Source organism: Pseudonaja textilis, chromosome 1, assembly GCF_049901715.1.
Source record: "Pseudonaja textilis isolate UNSWEBS1 chromosome 1, rPseTex1.2, whole genome shotgun sequence".
NCBI classification, from domain to species: Eukaryota; Metazoa; Chordata; class Lepidosauria; order Squamata; family Elapidae; genus Pseudonaja; species Pseudonaja textilis.
In genome coordinates, this window is record NC_141990.1 from 183658978 (window position 1) to 183672304 (window position 13327).

General features: G+C 36.5%; 1 protein-coding gene across 3 annotated transcripts in view; it reads left to right on the plus strand.

Moving 5' to 3' along the window:
• CCDC141 (coiled-coil domain containing 141) overlaps window positions 1-13327 on the plus strand; it is a 135028-nt gene that overhangs the window by 75160 nt on the left and 46541 nt on the right. For all 3 annotated transcript variants that reach the window (XM_026696975.2, XM_087917178.1, XM_087917153.1), the window contains 6 exons: window positions 3007-3179; window positions 5317-5458; window positions 8757-8876; window positions 9925-10116; window positions 11531-11704; window positions 12291-12470. In XM_026696975.2, coding sequence (XP_026552760.2) covers window positions 3007-3179; window positions 5317-5458; window positions 8757-8876; window positions 9925-10116; window positions 11531-11704; window positions 12291-12470 — 981 coding nt within the window. The remainder of the gene's footprint in view (window positions 1-3006; window positions 3180-5316; window positions 5459-8756; window positions 8877-9924; window positions 10117-11530; window positions 11705-12290; window positions 12471-13327) is intronic.

Below are 13327 nucleotides of genomic sequence, written 5' to 3' on the forward strand. Positions count from 1 at the left end.
TTTACATAATTGATCTAGAAAATTTAGATCTCAGCAGGGAACCTTTTGTTCATATGATAAGTCTACTGTTTCTACTTCAAGATAATAGCATTTTCAAAAATTTCAGTATATCTCTCATCAGCATAATATGGAACAACATAATCAAACTGGTAATAATAAAGAGTTCTTAACATCTTTCAACCTATTGTTCACCTGGCAATGTGTGGTGGGTGTTTTAGTTTTGAGTAGGAAAAGTATTGGAGAGAATCCAATAGTATGTGTTGAGGTAATTCCCCGTTAGGAAAATGAGCACACACAGGGAGATGTAGTGAGAGTGGTGAAGAATAACAAACAACCAGCACACAGATACACTGTATAGTAAAATGTAGGTTTTTACTTCCAGTAAAACGGTTAGGCAAAATTCAACAAACAGTCCAAGTCATTCACGGTTAAAGCAGTCAGTTTTCAGTTCAGGGATAATCCAAATCAAAGTCCAGTATCAAAAACAGTTCAGTAATAGACTCACATCAAATCCAAGAATAACGATGATCAGTAACAGTCAATAGGGAAATGCAGGAATGGCAACACTCTCAGCAACAACAGAACAGAACAACCCAGGTTTCTGGCTCCATCTTACGGCCATTTGAGCAACCACACAAAATTAAAATTTTAGCATTTCTTAAAGAGACAGTATTAAAATGTCTATCCTGGTTTATATATTTTCCAACCCAACTGTTAGGTGACTTACATTCCTAACAGTATGGATTGTTTTCATTCAAGTAGTCATGAATTTTGGAATCAATATAATGTAGGAAGAAAAATCCCGTCCAGTTCCAAGCTGGGAGAAAGGCACTAGAAATAAAATGGAGGCTGGCTACAAGGAAAAAAAGGTCTCTGTTTATTTCATTTCCAGAAATGTCAGTGACAACCCATGTTTCTGGCATGGCTGACAAAATGGATGAGTCAGTGAATGGGTTTTTATAGAGTTCTGGGGTTTAGTGATCGAGATGTTCCAGGGGGTTGTGCGATGTAGTGAGCCTTGTGTCTTTTGCTATTCTAATAGTGTTGGGTAAATCCTATTATGTCCTAAAGGCCCTGTCCTGTCCTTAGAATTTGGATGGGGGAATGTAAATTCTTTATTCCATCAGCTCCAGCTTCTATGGGAACTTGTGGCAGAAAGAGTTTTGTTTATGAATAGGTTGGCCCAGTCTTTCTGAACGGATACAAAATCTCCATTACAAAAGACCAGGTTTTTTTTCTGCTTGAGGCTGTTTTCCTATGACAGGGCTGCTTTCAGCTTTTGTTAATTTTTTTCTCCATTATTCCTTGGGGAAAATATAATATTCTGCCTCTCTTAATATTCCACAAAATATTTCATTCTTGGGCGGGGGGCTTCCCACAACAGCATAAGGCGTCGAATAGGCACTTATTATGACAACTCTCTTTAGAATTTACTTGAAAAGGCTAAAAAAATGATACCATCATACACTTTTCTGAGATAACTGACTGGCCACTCTGTGGGGAAAAGATCTAGGGAGATGTTTGAGAAAAATATAGAGTTTGCCCATGAACTGGATAAAATATCACCTGGGACTGTATTTTTCTGACTTAAAACCAGATCCTTAGAGATGTTATAAAAATCTATAGTATAAAATTGATAGATAGTTGATATTTTCTCAAAGAGTCTTTTCCTGCTGCTATCTAAACTTCACTTTTCACGTTTATGGCAAGAAATGTCCAGTTTGAAAAAGCAAATCCAATTATATCAAAGCTGAAATTAAATTACAAAGATCACTGGCACACATTGCAGCAATTAAAATATCACACACGTAGAGCTCTTACATGACAAGAATTGATTTTATAATATAAGAAAAACAGAATGGATTAGAACCAGTGCTGGGATTCACTTTTTTAAACTACTGGTTCTGTGGACGTGGTTTGGTGGGCATGGCAGGGGAAGGATACTGTAAAGTCTCCAGTCAGAAGTGGTATTTGCCGGTTCTCCAAACTACTCAACATTTCCGTTACTGGTTCTCTACAACTGGCCAGAACCTGCTGAATACCACCTCTGATTAGAACCAATAAAATGCATCTGTGAACAGGGGACTTGTGATCTGATATAAATTTTCCACTAGTTTAAAGCGAGATAAGATTGTTTTCCCCAGATCTGCTGTTATTGGTAGGGAGAATAATCTGGACTAATAAAGAAAAAGTGGCATGGAGACTTCAGAAAAAGGGGGAATTAAAAAATCTTGTAGAATTTATTTTTGTCAAAATTCACATTAATATCATATTTGTTTGGTTTGGTACAGCAACCAAGCAAAACAGATACAGACTTCAATGGATAGTTAGGACTGCAGAAAAAACAGTTGCAACCAGCCTGCCCTTCAACTGAGGACCGGTATACTGAATGTGTCAGAAAGAGGGCTGAGAAAATATCTACAGACCCCTCATATCCTAGATGTAAACTGTTTCAACTCCTCCCCTAAGGTTGCCGCTACAGGGCATTGCATGCTAAAACATAGAGAGAGTTTTTTCCCCGTGTGCCATCACTCTGCTGAACACGTAATTCCTACAGTATGCTTTATGCCTAAGGATATTTAACCATTTAGTATGGCTATATTACTATTATTCTTTTCATCTTTTCTATTACCTTCTCTTATTGGTATCTGATGATTATATATTTTGTATATATGATTATATTGTTGTATATTCTGTTGCTTATGCAACAGAAACAAATTCCTTGTGTGTCCAATCACACTTAGCCAATGTTCTGTTCTATTCTATTCTATTCTATTCTATTCTATTCTATTCTATTCTATTCTATTCTATTCTATTCTATTCTATTCTATTCCACTATGTCAACCAAATAAGAATGCAACCAAAGAATGATGCATTATATACTCTTTCTACAATGTCATAGAGATGAAAAATGGTTTATTGAAAGTTTTTCAAACAATTGTCTTAATCGTAGCTGGCAGTCACCATGCTTCTTATAACTTTTTCAAACTGTTTTTTATTTGATAGGCATATGATATACTTGAAAATGTAGAGGCTTCCCTTAAGCTTTTTGAATCTAAAGTTTTCAGCTTGCCCATTTTGGCAATAAAACACGAGGAACTACAAAAAGAAATTAAAAATGGATCAGATGATGCTCTTCAGAAGGGGCAAGCCTTACTTAGCAAACAAGATGCTCACAGGTAAGTATAATTTGTAACTGGAGAGCTCCACATACTTTATAAAATGTATAGATGTGAGAATCCCTATTGAAAAATTAGGATTCTTCCAGTGGTTAAATGGTATTGAAATGCAGTCTTAAAATAGAGACATTCAAATCTGGGTTTCTAAGTTCATACATAGGGTCATTTTTATGGAAACTGTTTGTTTCCTATTGTGTTCAATTTGGGTGTATTAGTTTTCTTCTATAGGTTCATATATGGGATCATTTTTAAGAAGCTCTTTCCTCCCCATTGTGTTCAATTTGGGTGTAGTCTTTTTGTTTAGGTTGGGATTTCTCACTTTGTTGGTTGAGTTTCAGAGTGGCTAGAATTGCCTCTAGACTCTTTATTTTTTTCTTAATTGTAATTGCCCTCTTCCAAATCCACTTATGATAGGTTTGGATCCCAAGTGACTCTACAGAATATTGTTAGGCATCTCTCAAAGCCCATCTAACTGATTTCTTTTCTAGATGTTCTAAAGCCAGGACAAGTAATGGTGAAGACTCCAAGCCTTGTTATGACTCCAAGCCTTCATTTCCATGTCATAGACATTGTTATGACAAGCAGTATTGGAGCCAGCATAAATGACTGGAAATTGTCACATAACATGGATGCTGCTATAAATCAATCAATCAATAAAGTTATATAAGCAGTAACATCTATATGGCAAAAAAGGAAAACTTTGATCTTGTTCTTCTCCCAGTATCATTATAGTAAATGGAAATTGTCCTGATAGAAAATAGGATTGTTTTAAATGAAAATTATATTAAGTTGTACATCAGTACAATGGAAATAAAGGAACAGCTGGTTTTCAATTATATTAGTTAAGGTACTTATAGTTATCCTGTTCTGTATTAAAGGAAGAAAATTCTGCCCATTACCAGTCCAGACTATTTCCACCAATCCTCATTTGGGGTGGGGGGCAGTAAGTGATTTTTTTTTCCAGTTCAGCTTTCACAACCATACTTTTATTCTGAACAGGGGCTTTCAGATCTAATAAAGTTCCAACTGAGAATGCAATTCCTTTTTAGGCACTCAAATGATTTTCATGTTCACTATTAATATTTTAATGGAGTTTGTATTGCTATTTAATTTCACAATGCTTTGCCAGAGAAAATTTCTGTTATAAATTAACTGAAGGTAACAATTTGTTCCTTAAGTGCAATTTTCTTATTGTAATTGTATGTGATAAGCGTTTTGAAGAGAACAATCTTGCATCTTTGCGTTATTATAAATCAGCACCCTGGAGCTCAAATATTTAGCATGTTTGTTGGTTCTTTGCCACATGACTGTGTGCTAATTTTTGTTTGAAACAACATTTTTAGAATAAGTGCTAGTCTTAAAACCCACAGGGGGAATATTCACTGTGAATTGTCTGTAAAAACACTTTACAGCTAAAATTTGGATCTGAAATAGAAGGAGTTACGGATTTTTTAAAAAAATGCATTTTAACTTAGGATCTATTTTTGATAAAACCGTTTAAATGGCATACTATATTAAATATACTTAATGTTCTTAGAGTGTTAGGCAATGCTAATTATGTACTTATGTACAATTCGACTTATAATTGATCACTTAGCAACTGTTCAAAGTTAAGTGGACCCCTCAAATCAACCTAATTTTAAAGTTACATGACCGTACCTGCCTGATTACATGATCACATTTTGGGCACTTGGCAACCAGCTCAACTGTACAGCCATTTGTAACACCCAGGGGTTATGTGACCCCACTTTTTGATGGTTTTTGCCAGTTTCTGCCATTTACTTCAGGTTTCCAGTGAAAAAAAGCTTTTTGGCTAAAATGGATTCACTTCATGACCACCATATTTAGTTCATGTTTCTGCAAATAAAAAAATGCTGAAAAATCAGATCTGATGAATTCTGGATTCCATTACAGATATAACTTGAGGTCTACCTGGGGTAAGGATGGGAAATAGGAACTGGAACCAAATGGTATATCTTAAGCTCTCTTGCTATGCATTCCTTTTATTATCATCAGGCTTTTTGAAAATAGAGCAACCATAAATAATTACAATATAAAGCATTAGAACACACACTATAGATAACATTATACTTTCATTTACCAGCCAGCATTAACCATGGTTTTATTACACTTTCAGTTCTTGGATGATTGGGATTCAGGAAAGAATGGACTACATTGAGAAAAAAGTAGATCAGCTGATCAGACAGTTTCCTGATCATGGAGAATTTACCTCAAACAAGGAACACCTAGCCACTTCCTTAGAACATTACCTAAAGAAGGTATATCTTCCTGATATATGCATAGCAATAATATATTCAGAATACTAAAATGATATATTAAAAGATGTGTATAAACCTACTTCAAGTTCTCAATAAACCTACACATACATAATTTTAATTCTTTTTCTATCACTAGCATACACGCAATGGAAAGGTTTCCAGCAATATAAGAAAGTGGGTTGGATATGTTCACTGCCTTGAATTACCAGTAAAAAAATAAATTTCCATGATTTCATCTTCTGAGGTTGGACAAGTCAAATTCACTCTTCCTCACCCCCTCCAACGCCAATTCTTCTTTTCAGTGTAGACAAATCTCAAAAGGAGCAGCTGTACTTCAAAAGGGAATGGAATTGGATAGGGTTAAAGCAGGAAGGCTTTTCCCTCCCTCCCTCCCTCCCTCAATACTTCCAACTCTCCCCCATACCTGATAGTGTTCCGGACTAGCAGGCTCGTAGCCTGCAAATCTGATTGGCCCGCTGATAACCGATCGTGATTGGTCGCCATAGACTGATGCGATTGGCCAGTAAACGGGCTGCCGCAATTGGCCCTGCCAAGAGCGGCAAACTCAAATCGCCTTCATTGGCTGCCTAGCCGCAGCCAGCCCTATATAAGGGGCTGCTGCGGCTGGGGTTAGTTGCTCAGATCTGAAGTCACAAATAAAGAGCTGTTGTTGCTATCTGAGTCTTGCCTCCGTTCTTGAACCGTCCTCCCAGATCTGACAGATAGGATGAGAAGAAAGCTACTCTTCATCATCTCTGTTCATGACTGGCAAAATATTGCTTTTGTCGGAGGAATAAAAAATGGTTGATTATACAGTACTTTAAGCACCAAAAAACCTGATATTAGCAGGCCCATTAAAACAGTATTAAGTTAACCATATCAGAATGAGTTCTGCCATTGGTTGCAAGCCATCACCAACAGAGAACAAAGACATTGTATTCTGCTTTTCTTGATCAATGATCTCAAATAGAATGTCTTAAATACTGCTCTCAGAGCATATAGTAGGCAGGATTTTTACTTAATTGATAGCACTAAGACCACTCAGTCTGAAGCTAACCTTAACCTTTGGCTGTCCCTGTGTGGCCCATGTGAGATCAATCAGAAATTAGAAATCAAATGTAAATAAACATGCTGCAGAATGCAGGAGAAGAAGTTGAGTCAGGTCAGTGGTGGGATTCTACCAGTTTCCCTGTTTGGTGATCACGCACCTAGCGCGCACGTAGCTTTCCAAACACCAGCTGAGGCTCTACTGCGTTAATCAGCTGAGAGGATAAAGAAGTGAAAAATGCAGGGGTGGGTGGGGGAGCTATTCATGTGCTTTTCTCTTCTTTATCCTCTCAGCTGATTGTTGGAGCTTTTTTTTTTTTTTACTACCGGTTCAACAGTTTGGCCAGCCGGGTTGAACCTGTAGCATTTCACCACTGAATCAGGTACAGTTCTGCACATAACAATGTGCTCCTTTGGTTGGCTGGCAGCCATAAGAGGACAAGCAGAGAAACCATTTGTCTGTGCCTGTGCACTGCTTGCCCCTCGCCTGGAGCAACCTGAGGAGTTGAGATGAAGAGTTTGAGGACATCAAATCAGGTAACATTGGTTCGGTCCTCCACAACAATCCCAGTTTCTCATGTGTCCCCTTGGGAAAATTAATTGCCCACCTCTGCCTTGTAGTATTCCCTAATTAATCTCACAAAATAAAATTTGATGCTCAGATCAACTGTAGCGTTTGTTAGCACAGGTTTTTGAAATAAGCAATAGAAAAGGATTAAGAAATATTAAGTAAAAAATAACAACTGAAGGCCTGGTTTAAGAAAAAGAGACAAAGGTCAAATTTCACTATACTAATGCAGTTATCTATATCTTTCCATATTTTCTACCCTTGCTTACACACCTGTCCCTAGGCAACATCCACACAGTGTTTCCTCCTTACCTTTTGTTCTTTACACTGCCATTCACTCTCATTTTCAGTAACTCAATAATTCCATCCAGTCATGATCTTCTAGATTTTTTTTCCATTTCCCTTTGACCTTCAAATTGTTTGTTTTGCAATTTTATCTTCTTTCATTCTACATGACCTGCCCTTCTTGTACTTTGTTCATGCTGATCACTTACTTTTGTATTCAGATCACATTATCTTTCATCATAAATGTTCAATCATGTTTTCAGATTTAAATTCCTTTGCCATGTATTTTGGCAAGCAGATTTATCTACATATCTTAGACTATGTATTTGAAATGGATACTGATAGGCACATACCTGTCAAACTGTACCATTCCCATTTTATCCTTGGGTTTCTAAATGTTCCACTCACTTTTTTTTTTGCTCTCTTGTCTTATTCCTACCCATCAATTCAAGTCATCTAGTAGAATTTTTTTGTTGTTGACTGCATTAATTCAGAATATTATAGTATTTCTCTCAACAAACTCATATTGGATTTTTCAATTATCACCATTTACTAGTGCATACTATCTAACTACTACTAATGTTCATACATTCATATGCATTCACAACAATCTAGATGACACAAGTTAATACTTTCTGACCTTCACTTGAATCTATTTCATTCATGTGTTACATTCCTTTTCTGCATGCATTCGTCAATACCACTCCACAAGATCAGAACATTTTCATTTTAATGTTACGTCCTTATTCATTTCCTTATCTCTACAGATGTACATCATATCCACTTTACTTCCTTTTCGATTTGTTAGTTCTTCTTACACTATATAGCACAGTCTTCCATACACCTCCTTCTTTGAAGGGAATGGGTAGTTCAGAAATGTGAAATATAAAAATAATACAAAATACAATATAGTTGTGACCAAACTGACCCATATTCACAAATTAGATAACCAGCTTCAGTCTTACCACAGCACATTCAGAATTCCCTGCCAATTGCCAATATGCCACAAATGCAACTGAATACAATTTTGTCACAATGTGTGTGTGTGTGTGTATGTGTGTATATTATGTCTAAAATCATAATATTAGAGAATTTTAAATGAATTTTATATATATAAAAAGAAAGACAGCTTTCCAAGAAGATGAGCCATTGTGGAATATTACTCACCTTCATAACTGTACAAATTGCTTCCTCCTGACAAATAACATAGCAAATATTACACATCAGAATACTAATTAGAGAAACTTAAGGAAAAAGATAGCACACTCATAAGGCTATATTATTTTAAAAATATTAAGGGAATTGTGTTCTTGAAAGCTGTCTCACTTTACAATTCCCTACTGTTGAAATACTTCTACACAGTTTTCAGCTGCTGTTAATATCTGTTTAAATATAAAGGCATCAACAAAGATTCAAAACATTGGTCCAGTACTCTCAGCTGCAGTAAATCCTGGATCATCTGCTCCTGAATCAGAAGAAATCCTGAAAAAATATTTAGAGCTGGCGAATCAAACCAAGGTCAGATCTGATGCATTTGTTTTAATATCATTTTAAATGGTTAAATCACATGTTCATCCTATGGGGTTTTCTTACAATTTTTCAAAAACTGTTAGTTCAGTACTACCACTATGCTTTTATTTGGGTTGATTTTAAACATATTACACCAAAAATAATATATTCAGTATGGAAATATTTTCTTTGCATAAAATCAGCAAGCATCAAGGATGTTTAGAGAAGGGGTCGGGGAGCCAAGGCTGCAACCACACAATTGAAATTCTCCACATTTGTATGCATGTTACACATGTAACAAATGGAAGAGAAGTATGACTTCAGTTATATGGTCATGGCCATCATCTTGACTTTTTTTTTACTCCTGCCTTCATCCCCATGGACACTCCTGCTGACTGTTGACATTTCACATGGCATCAATCCTTCACAGAGCCTTCCTGTACTAATTAGCACTCTTGGTCCTGCACCCCCAATTGTTCTAAAAGATCTTCCAAACTTTTTGTAGGATCCTAAAAGGGCTTTGTGGGCTTTTCAAACTGTTGGCCAGGGCTCAATAAATAGCTTATCAGAAAGTCACAATTTCTTTTTCTTCTTTTTTTAAAATAGATCAATCTTGTACGGGCAAAGTTAGAGCATGATCAAAAATCATGTCCAACTTTGCTGCTCACTTTTTCTGGTGCAACTGGCTTTGCTCTCACTTTTTCTGTGTGGCAGGCAGTTGCAAATTTTCTGAACTCCCATGATCCATAAATTAACATTTAATTATGAAAGATAAACATTATTTTTACATAATTCTTGCCACAATTGAATCATTTTATTCATGAGAAAGGGAAATTTTACATTCTTTTGGAAATGGGGGTGGTGGTATAAAAAGTCTGAGAACTCTTTTTTTTGAGGGGAGGAAAGAATAAGTTTAGCTTTAGTGTGTAAACCATAATAAGATATACTGATAAACATTGTGTAATATAATACTCATATGTGTTTGATAACCAATAGATGAGGAAATTATTTAATTTTCAAAATGTTAATGTACTTATTTTTCTGTTATACATTGTAGGAGATGGCTAATGAACTAGAATTGGCTGTAAGAATTTGTAAGGAAATGGAAGAACTAGAAACCACTGAAATAGCAGTTTTTTCAAACAAAACTAAGCTTTTAAATGAAGAACTGGCAACACTGAACAGAAATCTTTCCTTAAAACTCAAAATCCTGAAGCCATATGTAGCCTTCTTAAAGTCATCAGATGAGGTACTTAAATATATTTTGTGGGAAAAAAATTATGATCAAAATGATACCTACATTTGGTGACATATTTAGACATACTCATAGAATAACAGAGTTGGAAAGGACCTTGGAGGTCATCTAGTCCAACCCCCTGCTCAAGCAGGAGAATCTATTCCAATTATTAGCCTCTACCTAGGATCAAACTCACAAGCCTCCTGATTGTGAGGCAAGAGCTCCACCTCCTAGGCCACTTGATATAAGGGAATAATGTTCAGAACAATGTTGCACCAATCCCTGCTTGGTATTGATGTGTGTCAAACTTGATAGCAAAAACTGACTGAGAAAATTGCAGATACTTCCATGTTATTTTGACATAAAGAAATGACTAGCAGTCTTCTGGCTGATGCAATGAATTGATCATTATTTTTTGTGGTGGCTGTTGCAGTGCTCACTGGGATGGGAGAAAATGGTCTCCTATAAAGCTTGTGGGAGTCCATTCATAGATAAAAGGTATACGTTGGAAGAATGTTGTAGCATATTTTAGTTCCTCTTCATTAGATAGAGTTAGATTAAAAATTGAATTAAAGATAAAGGGTAATTTTAAAAAAGCTTAAATTGCTCAAGTGATCTTGCACAGGAGTCCCCAACTCCACAGCCAGGCCGCAGCCCATTTGGAACCGGGCTGTGGAAGTGGTGGGTGAGTGTGCACGTGAAGCTTCATTTGTGAAAGTGGTGTGCGTGTGTATGCAAAACCGTCCTATCTCTCTCCCACTGCCACCGCTGTCATTTCTGCTGGTCTGCTGAGACAGAAAGGTTGGGGACCACTGATGGAGCATATAACTTCCTCCTAACTCGCTTCTCAAAGGGGGCAATACTAAAAGCGTCAAACTATTGTCCCAAATAATTATCTCGTAGTTATTTTTAAACATCATCCAGCGCAGTACTCATCTAGCAAAAGTCACTGAAAGTGTGCCTTTACTAACACCTTCTTACAAAACAGGAATGGAATTTGTGACTCTTTTGATGTTGCTGGATTTCAGTGCTCATTACAACCAGACAGTAGGGATAATAGTTTAGGATGCTGAAAGTGATAAAACTACTGCAGAAGATTAAAGGTTTTCATTCCCTGCTTCAGTAATGCAATTTCCAGAGCAAATGGTGAAGTGCCTCATATTTAACAAGAATAAAAGACCATCTAACACCTCTTAGAGAAACAGAATAATTTTAGAAAGGTATTCTTTCAGGTTTTCTAATTTTAATTGCAATATATTTAACAATTTTTTAAAATTACTGAGTTCTTACCTTAGCTGTTTTGAAGCCTTATTTATCACAGGGAACAATTTCAAGGATTCTGTAGGTGCAGCTCAATAACCTAAAGAATGTCCATCATAAATGTTCAGAAGGGAATAGACAGGTTGATTAATTTCTATTCCTTTAGGTTGGAAATGATGCCCAGAAGCTGAAAGAATTCTATAGAAGTGAGCCTGCAGAAGACATTGAAGCTAAAAATGAGGCCTTGCTACAATCAGCTGATGCCCAGTGGCATATAGTTTTGAAGAAGATTATTTCCACTCAAAATATGGGTCATGACTTTTTAAATTTAGTAAAAATGGTGAGACAATTTCTGATGATTTATAGATATTGACTGTGTTTATTTTCCCACATTCTTTCTGAACTAAACCTGTATGTTTGGGATAAACAATAGTGAGTATAATTAGATATACCTTCTAAGGTAAAGCTAAGCAAGTCATTTAGGGTATATATTGAAATACCACATCGTAAACCCATCTGAGTGGGATCATGATATACATAATTCAAGGAGACAAATCTTCTCTCAAGCATCCTGTTTAACATTTGTACAGACACCAATGAAAGGTTGGACTTTTCTCTTTATTCCCAAATAATGTGTGGATTTTAAGAACCAAAGGACCTGAGAGGAAGTATTAAAGCCCCATTATTTTTTCATGGTGGTTTTTAAAATCAGGCATTTCCTTTTCAGTAAAGGGAAAAAAGGGAGTCAGATGCATACATTTACATTTACGCATACATTTAGTCTGACTTCTAGGAAAACATATAGAATTGCATGAGGTGGAGCTGAAAGGAATCTCTGCTCCTTCTTGATGCCGTCATAAAGATGCCAAAATAGTTTGCTTTCTGTCCCTGTCAGAAAAAAAAATTATACATTCTGTCTGGAACAGGTGAATAACAATCTAATAATGAATGTGGAAAATGTTGTTCAAGTAACAGAATGCACTCTTGACATTCTGAATAAAGAAAAAGAAGAATTAACCGAGCTTTGGGCAAGATGGACACTTAATATGAATCAAGTGCAATCAATCAAGCAACAATGTGGAAAATTTAATGAGCAATTTAAAAATGTAAGTGAAATCTATATAACATTTATTCCTACTTTCTTGGGTAAAATGGAATTGCCACTTGCTTTAATTTTGTTTTGGGCAGATCAGAATGCCACGTCTGATTCTTCTGCACTATATTTAAGAGATTTGAAAACATAAGAGCTGAACTGTCTAAACATTTTTCCTAACAATAGTGAGTTTTTCAAAGAAAGAATTTCCTCTAGCAATTTTAGGGAAACATGAAATCCCATTACAAAATCCTTCCTGGAGTGTACATGCAAATAAAACATGTAGTGTGATAATCAAAATACAAAGAATGTCCCAAACACCAGAGATGATCACAAAAGATCAAAGAGTCAACCACATAATCAAAGCTCTGCTCTTTGTTATGTGTGTCAGAATCAGGGGTGGGATTCTACCAGTTCGGACCAGTTCTATAGAACTGGTTGTTATTATTCTGTGCAGTTCGAAGAACCGGCAAATCGTGCCCCTGCCCCTCTCCACCCACCCCACCCCTCCCCACCCAGTCAGTCCTTACCACGCATGAGCGACATTGCGTGCATGCCCGACATCTGTGTTCTCCCCGCCCAGTCACTGAAGGTATTTCTTTTTTTTTTCCCTCATGATGATTCTGATGATCAGCTGTGCTGGGATCCCCCTTGCTGTCTTACTGCTTCGCCCAGGAGGCTTCCCTGAGGCCCAGGAAGCAAAAACGGGTGTGTGGAGGTTGTTCCGTTTTTTGATGCAAAAAAAAAAAAGAAGAAGCCACGCCCACCCAGTAACATGGCCACACCCATCTAGCCACACCTACAGAACCAGTTGTTAAAAAATTTGAATCCCACCCCTGGTCAGAATGCATTTTGATAGCATAGTTCAGA